Raw genomic sequence first — 15,633 nt, forward strand, 5'->3', positions numbered from 1 at the left:
GTGAATTCCAACCATTTAAGGACAGTATCAGAGAAGTGTGACCAAGAAGACAGGATGTAATTTACCTGTCATGTTATTACAGTATTAAATGCGACAAAAGTTTTAAGCACCAAAATTAGCTGTTATAAGAAGATAATTAGCAACTTCAGTAGGAACAGTATCAGTTTTGTGGAATTATCTAAAGTAGATTGACAGGATTTGAAAAGTGGTATTTAAAAAAAAATGTTTATTTACTGTGAGATGACTAGTTGTACTGAAAAAGCACATTCTTATATCTTCACAAGGAAAGGCCAGTTTGATATGGGCTGAGGAGTGTTAATTCAAATAAAAGTTAGAGCATCCAAAGCCATTCGAGGTTATTTAGAGACTGGTTGGACTGCAGCAGTGTTAAAATTGTCTGGCACCACTCCAGTGCTTGGTTCATGCTCTTACTTTCAATTGAAAGTACAACACAAGGCACAAGGCATGCACTGACCCTCTGCTCCAGTCCTGTAAAGGGTTGACTGGATTAGACATTAGAAAGCCTTAATGAGGCTCTGTCTTTCAGTACTCACCAGAGCAGAAGGTGCCATTTCCTCTAAAGCCAGCTGCACACTTGCAATGCGATGTGCCGTCAGACCGGACGAGGCAACTGGGAACGAGACATTCGTAATGTGAGTGCTTTGTGCTTTGTTGCAGACTTCGCCCTTCTCTAACAATGCTTTCATCACCGGTTCCATTCAAATCAACCTCAGGAGACACACATCAGAAAAGGTCTAGTCAGATCATCGCCGCCCGGTTTCTGCAATTCTGTACCATCCTTCTGCAGCTCCCTTTGCTTTCCAGTGCCACAGCGGCACCATAGCTTTTCAGTTGTTTTCGCCTGATGAACTATCAGAAAGCCACTGTATTACTTCTGGTAAGGGTCATAGTGCACAGTGCACAAGGCAGAATTATACCCTGGGCAAAGTGGAAACACTACGAAACACAGACAGCATGTTTCTAGATAATGAGAACAATCTGCAGCACCAGTAGAAAACTCATCTGGGCAGGGAGAAGAAGCAAAGCCAACGCCATCTGGGATCAAGCCCACAACCCAAGAAGTGTGAGGCTGCTGCACTAGTTCCCGCACCACTCTAACACTCATCGTTTGGATAATTTCCTTTGTAGTGTAAACTATGTGGAAGTGTGTTTAAAACTGAAAACAGGATGCAGTTCGTTACACATAGGGTTGTAGCAGTGAGGAATAACCTAACAGCCATGCTGTTGAAGCCATTACTTTGACTTTCTTGAAGTAATGGCTTCAAGAAAGGACTTGGGTTCAACTAGCTACTGAGTACCAAACAAACTGGATGGGCCAAATGGCTCCTTTTGATTGTTACCTTTCATACTGTATATAGTGTACCTACTGGTTGGGCCACAGGTGCTCTCCATGAAACAGTGTTTATACCACTGCACAGATGTCACACAATGTACTGCAAAACAATCTTGACAGCGTAATTTTAAAATAAGACTAAACATAAATTTTAGTCACACACCCACTCCCCTGCTGCAGCCCTCTTAATGTATGTAGCTCTTTGAACAGGCAGCTTTTTATCTCAAAAGATAAACAACTCTTAATTATTATCTTAAAAGACCCATCACTTTTTAAGAGCTGTAGGACCTTAAACTGGGGGTCAACCAGTCCAGCTGGTAGGGCCTGGGCTGTGCAGTCAACGGGGTTCGAGCCTGGGTCATGTCTGCAGCCACCAGCAACCAGGACTCCCCCAGCTGGTGGCGCAGAGTGGCGTCAGGGGCAGGGCCCCTGCAGCCTCCAGCAGACTCACAGGCTCACAGGTACGCCAGAGAGCGACAGGCCTGCTCCCAGCCTCCTGCCAGCTGCTGCTGCACAAAGCAGAGGCTCTGCGAGGCATTCTGCCCTCAATGGCAAAGTTGCAACGCCAGACCAGGTGGGTATATAATAAAAACAGGTGGTGATTCTAGAAGAATAAAAAGGAAGGCCTGATAAACATGCCAAACGACTTCAGACTGGGCCTGTTAGACGACTAGACTGGCATTATCTGGGCCTTGCAGCACTCGCAGCACAGGGGAGCTGGGAAAGTTAAAGCACTGGTGTCAGGAGTAACATCTACATACTTTGCGCTTGTGTGGCAGGTACCGTTGCATGAATCCTGCGTGATTTCTACAACAAAAAGAAAGAAAACAGACCCTGGTTATAACACAGCACCGACACGCAGTAGATCAGCCCGCAGCTGAGCCGGGTCCGGCGGCCGACGGAAGGTGTGAGGGTGAAAACCCGGGAACGTGCTCCTTACCGCTGTCGCAGAGCACGCCTCTCCACCCCAGCTCACACTCACACACGCCGTCGCCCGAGACCCCAGCACTGCAGATACCGTGGGCACAGGCGCACTCTGTGGGCGACAAGGCACAGGGATCAATCCTCCCTTTCCTCATGCGGTGTTTTGTGTTTTTTTCTCCCCAGTGTCTTTTCGCCAGCGTGCAGACGGGCCGGTCACACCTTGGTCACAGTGGACCCCGTATCTGCTGGTCTGGCAGTCTTCACAGGCAGTTCCGTTGAAGCCCGGCCGGCACTGGCACTCCCCTGAGCCGTTGATCCGGTCCAGACACAGCCCGTTGCCGAAGCAGGGCTTGCCCGGCGGTCCAGGACAGGGCTCGCACTGGGCCCCAAAGAAGCCCTCGCAGCAGTCCCAGATCTGAAAGGCAAGTCGCTTGGGTCACCCGGGCCGCCCCGTGTCTGAATTGACAGCATTGAGCGTTGAGTTCAGGACAGCCAGGTGACGCTCTAGACAAGCCTCATTCCTTGACATACTTCCTGTACCAGACAGACCCAAACCTCACATACATTTCATTCGTGCATCGAGTGTGCCAGGGGGGACTGCACCCTGCATCCTGGGCAGCACGCAGGAGACCTCGGCGATTCTGATGCGCGAATCTAGCGATCGCTTGAACCGCATCGCCGTGGTAGGGGAGCTCAAAGAGGAATGGGCAGGAGAGCACAAGCTGTGGAACAGCAGGCTCTTCCCAAGGTGAGATGTGAATGTGTCAGATGGCCTATGTGCACCTGTCCTGCATTATGCACTGATACTTGGTACGACACGAAAATACTCTGTTTTTATTGTGCACTCAGGGGGATTAAAAACACATGGATACAAGCATTGGAACCAATACCATTTATTCTATTTTGATGCCTCTCAGTATGCATGTACTATTATGTACTGAATATAGCGTGTATTTTTGAGGTTATATTCTACAGCTTATTAATCAATCTGGACTGTATATTGCTTTGAACAAAGGAATCATTTAAAGGAGTAATAATAACTGCATATTCAGTAAATAGGCCATAAGAACAGACGAACGGATGCAAACGAGAAAGAGGCCATTAGGCCTGTCCAGTCCATTGGGTCTTCCAAAGCCTTTTGCTTTTTGAAGAGCAGGGCTGTGCAAGCCCTGTGGAAGGAGGTCGGCACTCATGGGACTTACCACGGTTGTGTTGGCGCACGCTGGCCTGCATCCAATGCTGAAGAAACGTTGGCCCAGGATGTAGTATCTGTTAAGGCAGTTGTTCCGGACTCCTAACTAGTGAAAAGACATGCAGACATCAGTACAGTAGGGAAAGTGACCACACCATCAGAAACGATTGATTATTCCCCTTTCCTTTAGGCTGACTACAGTGCGTTTTCATTCACATGTAAATCAATAGGAAATGGAGTGAGGTCTCTCACTCCTGGCAGAAGGTTTGTGACTGAAGCTGGGCGGTTGGTGTGCTGTGTGTTCTTTTTTTATTTTTTATTTTAGAGAACAAACAAAACCAATTTACATATAATTACAATTACTCAGCCTTACTTCTACAATACACATTCGACTATACATCACAAGCAAAAATGGCCTTTTCCTATTTGTTCCCATTGTATTTTACAATTATATCACTTTTAAGCAAACTATATACATTCAAAATGAGGAAGATGTATACTTTTATGAATATGAAGAGGGGGGGAGACTATATAAATGTACCTTATTAATTAAGTTTAAGTTATTTTGTATCTCAACAAATTCAGACCTTAAAGGTTTAATGTACTTAACCCATGTGCTGTGTGTTCTAAGTGTGACTGGGCTCACTTACACACTACCCTTGGTCCATACCAGACATACACAAGTCCTTACAATGCTGTTGAACCAATTCAGACAGCAGTCCAGTATAAGACCTATGATGTGAACTAAAGAAAACAGTTTCACAGATGCATTTTTCCTAAAATCAGCTTTCTGTTACATTTGAAGAAAGGTACAAGATGTGAAGAAGGAGTTAACTGATTCCTTTCTGCATGAGGACTGGACTTCTAAGTAACAGGCTAGAGTTATGGCAGGAAAGGGGGATGACTGATAAGGATTCCAGATGCCAGCTAGGAAACCCCAGGGAGGGTAATCTAAAACCCTGACCATTAGGCCAAAAGTCTGTGAACTGTCCAAATACTGTGACCTCCCCCCTTCACCATAATAATGAGCTACGTCAGAAGCGGCAGGAAAGGGCTATATAAACTGGAAGTTTGGTACCGGCACTTTGAACAATACTTCGGTTTTGTTGTTCCTTGCGGGAACAAGACTTCAGTTTTATTGTTCCTTGCATACAATAAACTCATCTGTTTAACTTCATCTCGGGATCCAGAACTTATTTTTCTGTTACAACACATTGTATCATGTATATTTTAGAGATATGTTCCATTATGCTGTTTAGACCATTTTATAATCTTACAGTATTTCATTGAGCATCGTTATACTTTCTGTGTATTTCATTATGATCTTCTTTAAAGTGTTTTGCACTTTAAACATATTAGTTATATGATGATCGCATGGAGATCCAGGAATTTGACAAATAAAATCTGGGTGCTCCCTCAAATTCCAGAACTGCTTCTTTCTGCCAGTGTGTTTGTTTTGCAAAAGAAAATGGAAAGTGCCCCAGACACAGTCATACACTCTATTTAAGTCTGGTGTCACAATTCAGTATGACTCTGGATGTGAAGGATTCTGGTGGCACAGAAGAATATTCCCATATGGAAATGTCTTAAAGCACACCTGCTGCATAGCAGGACTCACCACTGGTGATGTTCCTTTAGGACAGAGATTTTCTTTTGAGCAAGAACCACATTCTCCCTTCAAGAAAAACACAAAGCACAAACAACTGAGGAACATAGCAACATAAAATCATTATAGGCTTTGGCTTAAATGCTCGTTAGGTTAGATTCCTAGCCACCCTATGCTGAAACATATGATTCATCTACCGTTTTTCACAAACATCCTTATGCTTAGAGAGCTGCTACACCATTGTATTAAACGATTTATTAAGAATCAGGCAGTTTGTCGTAGCCCACGCGATAAGTTTGCATTCACTTTCTAATTAACCTCTTTATTTTCTTATAAGGGTCAGCAACCTTCCTTGATGTTAGAAGCGGCAAACCACTTTGATTGAGTCAGGGAATATTTTGTGAAGGTACATTCAATGTTTGCAAAACTCATTTTATTCTATATCAAATCTGGCTTGTGGCCCACTGGGTGTATTAGTTCAGGAATTTTAAAAATGGGTTTCTCATCATTTTATTCAACGGCATTTATTCTGTGGAACAAAATGACTAATTTCTTTTGTCTTGAATGCATCATATACAGTACACATACAAGTATGCAGTCATATAGTTCAGGTAGGGAGCTGCCTCAGCATGCATAGGCTGCAAAGGAACAAGTAAAAGTTTATTCCCTGCTGAAAAGAGAAGAAACGTGTTGCACCTGAACAGCCGAAACGTTTCTTTTCTTCTCTTTTTGGCATGGAAAACTGTAAACCTTTTACTTGTTCCTTTACAGTAATATAGTGTATTTTCTACATACTGCAGAGGACTGATAGTGATTTGTGCGTGTAAACACAGCTTCATGCTGGACACTGTCTCTGGACTCTCGCCTGCCGGGTTTCTGCAGAGCAGCATCCCAGGGGAACAGTACCTGGACGATATCCTTCAATTTTTTGCCACAGTGGTTCTGTTGGATCTTCAGGACCTTTTCCACTCCATGGATCACCCCTTGGTAAGTCTCCACATCAGTGAAGTTCAGCCGCGCGTCGTTGACAAACAGCTGTTGAGTAAGCCAGCCGTTACTTTTATGAGCCTCTCCTGAAGGAGGAACACAAATTAAGGTGCACAATGTTCTGAGGCTCGCACCATTTTATCTTGAGACACATTTTGGGGAGAGCCCAGTGGCTTACTTGGTTGTTCCTCATAAAGAATCCCACTTGGTAGGAGAATCCCAGCATTGTCTCCTGATGCTTCCCCTTCCGCAGGTCCGGCTCTAGAAGCTTCTCGGACAACACAATGTGGTACCTGATCGTGTTTTCTTCCTGGAAAGGATGAGATCACTTTATTGGTCAGATACAATTTCTTGCATTAGGGATTTGTCTTTTCGCAGACCCCAGCTTGCTCTCCATGAGACACACTGACAGGAAGAGAAGCTGGGGGTCAGAGCGCAGGGTCAGCCATTTATACAGCACCCCTGGAGCAGTTGGGGTTAAGGGCCTTGCTCAGGGGCCCAACGGAGTAGGATTCCTCTGCTGGCCGCAGGATATGAACTGGCAACCTTCCAGCCACAGGCTGGCAAATACTTTGGCTGCTAAGATGGCTTTAATTTCACAAGTTATTAAGTTCAAGTTAAACATTTTGCAAGGTGTTAATCTTATAAACTAGAACTTACTTATTCAAGGTCCAGGTTCTGAAAGGGTCATAACAAATTTAATTTTGGATTTAAAATGTTATAGGATAATTTTATATGAATAAACTAGGAGAACTAGCCGTTTAGCTGATCTCCAGGTATAGTGTAGTTTGGATGGATTATCCACCAGGAATGATAAATTAGTAAACTGCAGTGCTGAGAAAATTTTGTAAACACCCAATATAATCATGGGAATTACAATTTATTTTCACTCTACCCTTAATTACTCAAAACCAATTATTTTAAATTATGTTTTAACAAGCAAATTAGGACCAAATTTGGGAAACCCTGTCCTTTAGAATGGTCAGAGACTATGTGAGGTAGGTCTTCACCATACAGAACAGTGGAAATCCCTCATGCCATGATCAACAGTTAAATAGTAGGTGATGCTCATCAGTCAGCAGAGGATTACAAAACCACTGTTAGATAGTCTACAAATGGAAACTATTCAAGATCATGGTGGCTCTACCCACACCTAGTAAAGAAAGAGATCCCAGAGAGTCATTGCTGTGCAGTTTCCAAATAAGAGTGTTGACAGATTTATCCACACAAGGCTGTTTCCTGCTGATTCATTCGGTCACATAATTCAAATATATCTTATGTCTGTGAGTTAGATGTTCGATCAGTTTATCTTCATGTTGTATTGAGGCATGTACAGTATGAAGATCTAATTGCGTTTTAGGCTTGAAATATCTGAGAAAATGTTTTAAGCGTCTTTTTCTTGGTGTTGAGTTATTTTCAATGATTCTGCAATTTTGTGTGCAGGGCCTGCAGCTCTTCGCTATCGTTATTCATGATTATGACTGACTAATGTCTTTACCAAAGTTTAACGCCTATGAGCAAAGAGCTCCTCCGCTGTCACATACAATAAAAATATACTCTCTTTATGCTCCTGTTACCTGTGAACGACATGGCATTCTAGCAAGTATTTGATCACGGATTGTACTAGCAGGCATCATGAAGCTGAAAGCAGACCACATTTTCCAGATCAGTCACAGGACTCTTGGATCCCACTGGTCAATATCACACCTGTTCCTTAAGGTCCAGCAATGCAGACCAGCGAGGTTCTTACCAGTGTGGCAGAGCCATTTTCCTTCAGGAAAGCAGTGATGGCACCGTTGCTCGGAGCAAACACTGTGTATGCAGCAGCTGCTTCTATTTCCTCCGTCAGGTTGTATTGCTGAAAAGTAAGGTTTTGATCAGTGAGTGATGCTGCAAAAATCATAAATCTCAAAGACGCAATTAGGATCAGCCAAATAAAAGCATTGCTTGGTGGTTTCAGGATTTTTAAAGAACAAAACGCTTTCACAAATCTCCATTCTTTTTTTCCACGTAAATTAGAGTCACTGCAGTGCCAGGTCAGGAACTACACTCGTAGTAGCAGAGTAGAGGAATGTATTAACATGTACATTGTTATTCTTATTTGCGCCAAATCTCTCAAGACAATCACAGTACAGCAGACGACACCACATAATGTAGACAGTACATTACAAACATAATAAATAATAACGACCAGAACAATAAATACATTGTAGAGAACAATAAATATGTGGTAGAGTTAAAAAAAACATGGTAGTCTGTTCAAAAAGTGCAGAGCACAGATGTACAATGAGTTCTGAGGCCCTGCAGTTAGCTGTTGAGGATGCGTATTGCGGTAGGATAGAAACCGTTCTTGAGTCTAGTGGACCGTGCTTTAAAGGTGGTGACAAGTTCATATGGGTTTATGCATTAATAAAGCCAGAAAAAAATCATTTTACATTTGATTGCATAGAATTCTGTTTGGTATCTCAAAGTCTCATATTCTAAATCAATTTAAATTAAACGTGGAATTTGTTGGCAGCTGTTCAGATACCTCTAAAATGTTTGCAAATGAGCTTATTCAGAAGAACTAATGTAGATTAAATTACTTTCCCGTACTATAAGGTAGCTTCTGAAAACAGAGTGCTCGGGCATCTGGCTCAGCTGGGTGAGCAGGTCAGGAAGACCCTCACTCATCTTCTGATCAGGGATTAAGACCTGAAGTCAAATCATAAAAAAAGGTTAGCACGTGTTACAGTAGATACTTCACAAATTCAGCACTTACAGGAAAAAAACTGCAATACCACACTGTTTTCACGGAGTCGGGGGTTAGGAAGTCGGGAGTTTGAGGAGCAGTTCAAGTCTGTATGGTACAGTATACTATAGGTACAGTCCAGCTACTGTAATGTGCACATGTGCCAGTTTGGCTCCACCCATAACACAATTCACAGGAAAGATGAAGCGGTCGTCTTGCCTTATAAGGAATAAGGAGTGGTCCGCGGAGGTTTGTCTGTATTTGAAATGATTGTTAAGATGTACACAGGTGTGTGGCACTTGGGGACACCCAGAGCTTTTGTGACTGTGGCTGGACAGCTGGTGTCCTTGAGAAGCTAATTTGGCTGATTAACTGGCATGAGACTGTAGGCACACGCCTCCTTCTCACTCAGTGAGCAGCCAGTCATGAGCAGCTCAGGGGTCCCCTCAACCATGACCCCCAGAACCAGTCATGAGCAGCTCAGGTGTTCTCTCAACCCTGACCCGCAAAACCAGTATCGAACAGCTCAGGGGTCCCCTTAACCCTGATCCCCAAAACCAGTCATGAGCAGTTCAGGTGTCCCCTCAATGCCAAACCTCAGAAGGGCTGTTCTTACAGCTCCAGCCTCAGAAGAGATCAGACTGCGGACAAAGAAACTTTGAGTGAGTTTGGCCACAGAGCAGATGTTGGTGTAAAAAATAATGTGCTACTCTCACAGACTTGTGTGCAGGTTTTTGAACTTTTCCCCACTTACTTGACACATTTTTAGATATAATGTTCTGTAATGTCCAGGACATACAGCCACCAGTGTTTCCCAGACTCACATGAGGTTCAGTCACGATTCATAAAAGTACATGATGGTACACATAGTACACACACGCACACACGCGCCCAAACACATACACACACGCACACACATTGATTTAAATGTTTTACCTTATCAATCAGATGAATAATTCCATTAGTTGCCGCAATATTAGGAGAAATGATCATGCCCCCATTAATTATAACTGTCTAAGAAAAATAAAAATGAACAATTAGTTAAGTCTTTTATGCCGAACATTTTTCATGTGGACTTACATTTGATGTCTGGACTAAGGATGTCCTAAATGAGGCTGAATCTTCAAGATGTTGAACATCTTGACAATGACACACATGTCCAAACCTTTAACTAGTTCAGTGAGTTTTACTTACAAACAATTTGATAATTTCTGGGTGCAGGACAGATAGTAATGAGCCTTAGCCTGACAGAGGCACCTCACCTCATTGATGTTTGACACACGAAGAGATGTCTTGCCCAGGGCAGTGGGCAGCAGGCCGGATGTTGTGTTGCGCAGATCTATGAGCTGGTTAATGCCTTGCGTTATGTGAAACCTGCAAGACGAGTCAGGTTAGCTGCTTGCTCTGAGGTGTAATTTATTATAGTTTGTATAGTAGGTGCATCACCTGTGGTGATGTACAAAATATAAAATTTACGTTAAGTACCGTGAGTGACATTCCCAGTGTGAGAGATAAGGACATTAGTGCAACGTGGTGTAAGAGTGACAGAAGCGTGTAACTGAGGTGTGAGAAGTCACAGGTACTGTCTACGGGTGAGCAGGGACTGAGAGGTGTCCAAAGACTGAGCAGACAGCTCACTACCCTCTGGGGAGAGAGAGTAGAGGCCGAAAGGCTAGGAGAAATAAATAAAGAAATAAAGAGCACATCACCACCAGACAGAAGCACAAGAACAGGCAGAGAGGAGCTAGGAACGGGACAGGAAGGTGCCCTCTAGGGGAAGGAAGAGGGTCGTGACAGTTGTGCGTCTTACTTCACAATGCTTGGTAAGTTCTTCTGCATCAGCCAAAAGTCCTTGTCTTCTTTGGCCATCTTCTCCACTGCACGTGTGGAAGGCACAAGCAAAGTCACATTGGGACCTTCTGAGAGCATCTGGTGAAGACCTGAATCCTGCAAAACCACGAAGACTCGTGACTGGATCAGCGATCAGTCGCAATCACACAAATGACCTCACTGAAGGTTCGAAATTTTAAACAAAAGCAAGGAAAAGCAAAACGAAACTATACATTGCAATGTTTTGATAGTCCATTTGTTAAAACTATTGCTGTAACTTTATCTTTGACCTAGTGGTGATAGCGTCTCACCAGTCACTGTAACAGCTGTAGGCCATACATACAAGAACATATTTCTATTGTACTTACGTTCACCCACTTGTTAAATTCACTCCCATCAGGTATTGTGGACAGCTCCTGAAGAAAAAGGAACCAAACAAATAACAACCTAACTGATGTGATCAACTGCTTTAGAAAAGATGACAAATCTTGCATAATAATTGACAGATATTAACCTTGCTCCCTGTTTTTTGCAGATTTTACACAGGCCATTACTTTACCCCTTATGTTTTGAAATGCATGCAGTCTCCAGCAACATGTAGTCTTGATCTAACAATTGACCTTTCTTAATGTTTCTGTAGACATATAAGCTATATTTTGCATGATAGTAAAATGCAGTTTTAATCTGAACTGAGTATATTGACTAGGTTTGTGCATCACAATGGAATATTAATTTACCTGCTCTTGCTCTGAACCCACACAGCAAAAGTGCTCTCAGTTGACTTCCATTTGGACAATGTTGTGATAACACTTATAGTAATCCAATGCATTTATAAAGCATTGTAATGGCAAAAAAAAAATAGTGAACATAATTTTGGGAATTACAATTTCCTACCCTTGGTTAACTCAAGGCCATTCATCAACCTTGTTTAAACCGGTCTTTCCTTACAAAAAACAAACAGGTTTATATTTCTCAATTCAATGTTTTTCAGACACAAAGGTATATGAAGTATAGAAAATGAAGAATCAGAGTAGTATATGAAATGATAAGTGAGCCCCTGGTCTACTTTGCACAATAAACATGATAAATCAGGTGGTTAAATAACTGGATAACAAGTAAACAAAGGACTGAGCTGCACAAAGTCCCAAAGAACCCCAGAATAAAATCTAAAGATCTGCAGGCCTTCCACGTCAGGAAAAGACAGAATAGGAGTGGTTTCAATGGAAGGATAGCCAAGAAGAAACCTAAAAAAATTCTAAAAAGAACATCGCAGTTCACCAAAGAACCCCTTGATTCATAGTACCACTGGATGAAAATTATCTGGAGTTGAACTTTTGGGCCCCGTTTTGTGTGTCAATAGCAAAACATTAGCTTCCAACAGAAGAGCCTCATCCTGCCGAACAAGCATGGTGAGGGGGGTATCACTGTTTGGGGGTTCTTTGCTGACTCAGACCCTGTCTTGCCATCATTGATAGGATCATGACTTCTGCTTTGTATCTTACCCGCTTACCTTAAGAAGCTGTTTAAGAAGGTCCATCATTGTTTACATTGCTTACAACCAGGCGCTGTTTTCATTGTGTTAATCCAATCACACTTCTAAATAGATGAACATTGTACAATGTACTAAAGACTGAAAAGGAAAACTTTGTCCCTGAATACTATTTCAATTAAAGGGCTTTAATTGGAAGCACTCTGTTTTCTGCCAAAGATCCTACCCATCTCTATAATACCGGATTGACATAGTGGAGACTCATTCAGTAATCTCACTGTTTGAGAGGGTGGGTGAGACATGCATAAATAGTTGAAAAGCTGAAACCCACGAGGCTCTGCTCACCGTCGCCACATTTCCGTAACAAACAGTCCCGTCTCCCGCATATCCCTCCTGGCAGACGCACTTCCAGGAGCCAGGTGAGAGGTACTGACAGGTCGCCTGTTCAAACACCACAAGCGCAAACGAGAACATTATTCCTGTGGCATCACCAGCTTTAGTACTCAGAATCTAAAGAGCCACACGTGCTGTAGCTGGACTGATCACTGGATGTATACCTCAGGTCACGTTTGTAAATCAACCACAGTACACCGGCTTTAAGAAAAGTCCATTAATAGATATAGCACGGACTTAAGATTTTGTCTTAACTGAATTTACAAAATAAAACCAGTGTTTTAATTACTGCGTCTGTAACACTGCGGATTCTCTATGCAGGATGTGATCTCCTGTCTCTCAGGAACACCAGCAGGGAATCAGCTCGCAGTGCCCAGAGGGAAGCCCCCTGGGCTGGAGATGTGAGCGCTGTGAGATGGCACTACTACTCACATACTGTATGTATGTATGTATGGCCAGCAGCCATATCACCCTGCAACTCACAACTGGCAACCCACTGAAGCTAAGCAGGTGTGAGCCTGGTCAGTACCTGGATGGGAGACCTCCTGGGAAAAAACTAAGGTTGCTGCTGGAAGAGGTGTTAGTGGGGTCAGCAGGGGGCGCTCACCCTGTGGTCCACGTGGGTCCTAATGCCCCAGTATAGTGATGGGGACACTATACTGTAAACAGGTGCCGTCCTTCGGATGAGACGTAAAACCGAGGTCCTGACTCTCTGTGGTCATTAAAAATCCCAGGGTGTTTCTCGAAAAGAGTAGGGGTGTAACCCCGGCGTCCTGGCCAAATTTCCAATTGGCCCTTACCAATCATGGCCTCCTAATAATCCCCATCTATGAATTGGCTTCATTACTCTCTGCTCTCCTCCCCACTAATAGCTGATGTGTGGTGAGTGTTCTGGTGCACTATGGCTGCCGTCGCATCATCCAGGTGGATGCTGCACATTGGTGGTGGTGGAGGGGAGACCCCATTACCTGTAAAGCGCTTTGAGTGGAGTGTCCAGAAAAGCGCTATATAAGTGTAAGCAATTATTATTATTATTATTACTGTACTTGCAGCATGCAAGACTCTCTTTTGACACAGTGAGACCTAATATACTGTACAGTACACATCAATGCACCCTGACTGTTGGGATTTTAATTTCTAGAAACTTTAATGGTAGCAAAATGCCTTCACAGTTAAATTCTCAGATGTGACCACTGCATTCTGGTTATACCGTACAGCCATACAGTGGTTACTAGACTCACCATGTAATGACACTGCGCACTCTGCTCCACACACGGATTGACCGCGACACATTCCTTCCCGTTCCCACGAAAGCCCTTCTTGCACTCGCAGTCACTCTGTTGTTCAAAAAGACAACTGAAACACTCTCCAAACACCAACGGCAAATGCCAGGGCTGCCTCATATCTTCCCTTCCAGAAAGACGAGGCATCTCAAGTGGGTATTCTCCTGACTCTAAAGGGGAGCAGTGATTGGTGAAATGTTTGAATCAGGTGATTTAGGCATCACCCAGCGTCTATTAGCCCAGTTTCAGAATAGGGCTAAATTCCCTCACTCTCACTCGGCCTCCACATTTTCCCACTGATCATGTTCAATAAAGCAAGTAAATGCATGCAGTCTATGGGACATTACTAGTAAACATAAATATGCTGAAATACAGCATATTTAATCTAAATATAGGTATATTAGTAAATATTAATGTAAAACTCGAGCACTCAGAACTTGTTTTCTTCTGGACAGGCTGTTACAGCATGTCCGCATCTTTTCCATCACTCTGCCAGAAGTGTATCAGTGCACATGCTCAGTTTTGACACTGCGCATGATGGCTGACCTCCAAACATCCAGACCGTTCACAGTTGTATTTGCTGGACAGCCTGTTATTGTGCTTTTAACATATACTGCCCCAGCCGACGGCTGGCAGCGGCAGCTGCACCTGCAGCCTGTCTTGGCGTCAGTGTTCCTAGAACAGTGTGGAGATGCAGAAGCAGTCAGCCAGCAGGAGGAGCTGTTCTGCATGACATGTGGGCGTCATCAGCTCCGTGCAGCTGGATTGCGTCTCCCACTGGTGTATTTCTTTCCGCTGGCTGTGCTCTGCGTCCTTGAGGCTTTTGAACTAAAATATTAGCCTGGTTTGCCGTCACCTTCAGTAAAGCCACAAAGGCATGCTCAGCAGCATCCGTGCCTCTTGTGAGGCCTCTGACTGTAATCCTTTCCTATAGCATAACACACTAATGAAACACCTGATCCACTACTTTCTAGACTTCATGAACGGCACATATTATACATATTATTCCCAGTGATTTAGGTTTAAGTGGTCTCCTCTGTGGAGCCTACAGTACCACTTAATCCTTCAGTAGTGCAGAGGAGTATATGGTACATTCCTATGAAGCGTACAACATGGTATTTAACATTGAAACAGCTCTCACAGCTAAAGACCTCTTACCTGCCCTGGCCCGATGTGAATGCAGTTGGCGTTCTGGTGGCAGCCCCCCCTGCGTGGCTCCAAGCAGTGATTGATTTCCTGGCACCCATCGCCATCAGCCCTCCAGCCTGCCAGACACTCGCACACGTGGGCCCCAGGCCCCGTCTTCACACACTTGGCCTGAGCAAGAGAGCAAGTGGGGGTGAGAGTGCAGAACGGGGGCGCTGGTTAATAATCCCACGACACACATACAATGCCGCTTTCAGAAAATATTAAAAACAGCCCGTTTCGTTTACTAATTCAAGCGCTGGCTCAGTAAGCCACCGTAGGAATTGCAGTAAGATTTTGCAAATACCTGAGATAACACACACAATGTGATTTGCATTTAATTTTAGGCATAAAGGGCTGTAAATAAGAATGCTAGTAACTTTCTGGGGTAAAGGAGTTAGTAAATTATTCCAGGTTTTCACTGTTATATAATAGATAAGCACTCCCATTATGAAAGGCAATAAATCGTTAAAAAAGAAGAATACATTTTTTAAAAGGCTACAAAAGCTGTTTGACTTATTATTATTAAAATTATATTTTGTAATGTCATCAGAATGTCACGATTGCAATAAACCTGTCCACGTTTATGTTTTTTAGTCTTAAGTTCGTTCCTCATTCAGGAAACTAGCCACTTGCTTGTCAGCTAGTGGTCTTCCTTG

At 43.5% G+C, this 15,633-nt stretch overlaps 1 protein-coding gene across 1 annotated transcript in view; it reads right to left on the bottom strand.

The window, feature by feature from the left end:
• Positions 1–15,633, bottom strand: part of stab2 (stabilin 2) — a 60,752-nt gene that overhangs the window by 21,109 nt on the left and 24,010 nt on the right. Inside the window, exons 25-41 of the mRNA XM_069192912.1 lie at positions 14,948–15,106; positions 13,748–13,843; positions 12,459–12,554; positions 10,993–11,040; positions 10,605–10,741; positions 10,057–10,168; positions 9,731–9,808; positions 8,659–8,757; positions 7,814–7,921; positions 6,242–6,373; positions 5,983–6,111; positions 5,089–5,145; positions 3,481–3,576; positions 2,498–2,693; positions 2,295–2,390; positions 2,116–2,161; positions 555–631 (exon numbers count right to left, since the gene is read on the bottom strand). Of these exons, the coding sequence (XP_069049013.1) occupies positions 555–631; positions 2,116–2,161; positions 2,295–2,390; positions 2,498–2,693; positions 3,481–3,576; positions 5,089–5,145; positions 5,983–6,111; positions 6,242–6,373; positions 7,814–7,921; positions 8,659–8,757; positions 9,731–9,808; positions 10,057–10,168; positions 10,605–10,741; positions 10,993–11,040; positions 12,459–12,554; positions 13,748–13,843; positions 14,948–15,106 (1,762 nt within the window). The remainder of the gene's footprint in view (positions 1–554; positions 632–2,115; positions 2,162–2,294; positions 2,391–2,497; positions 2,694–3,480; positions 3,577–5,088; positions 5,146–5,982; positions 6,112–6,241; positions 6,374–7,813; positions 7,922–8,658; positions 8,758–9,730; positions 9,809–10,056; positions 10,169–10,604; positions 10,742–10,992; positions 11,041–12,458; positions 12,555–13,747; positions 13,844–14,947; positions 15,107–15,633) is intronic.

The sequence above is a fragment of the Lepisosteus oculatus genome, chromosome 7 (genome assembly GCF_040954835.1).
Source record: "Lepisosteus oculatus isolate fLepOcu1 chromosome 7, fLepOcu1.hap2, whole genome shotgun sequence".
In the NCBI taxonomy this organism is placed as follows: Eukaryota; Metazoa; Chordata; class Actinopteri; order Semionotiformes; family Lepisosteidae; genus Lepisosteus; species Lepisosteus oculatus.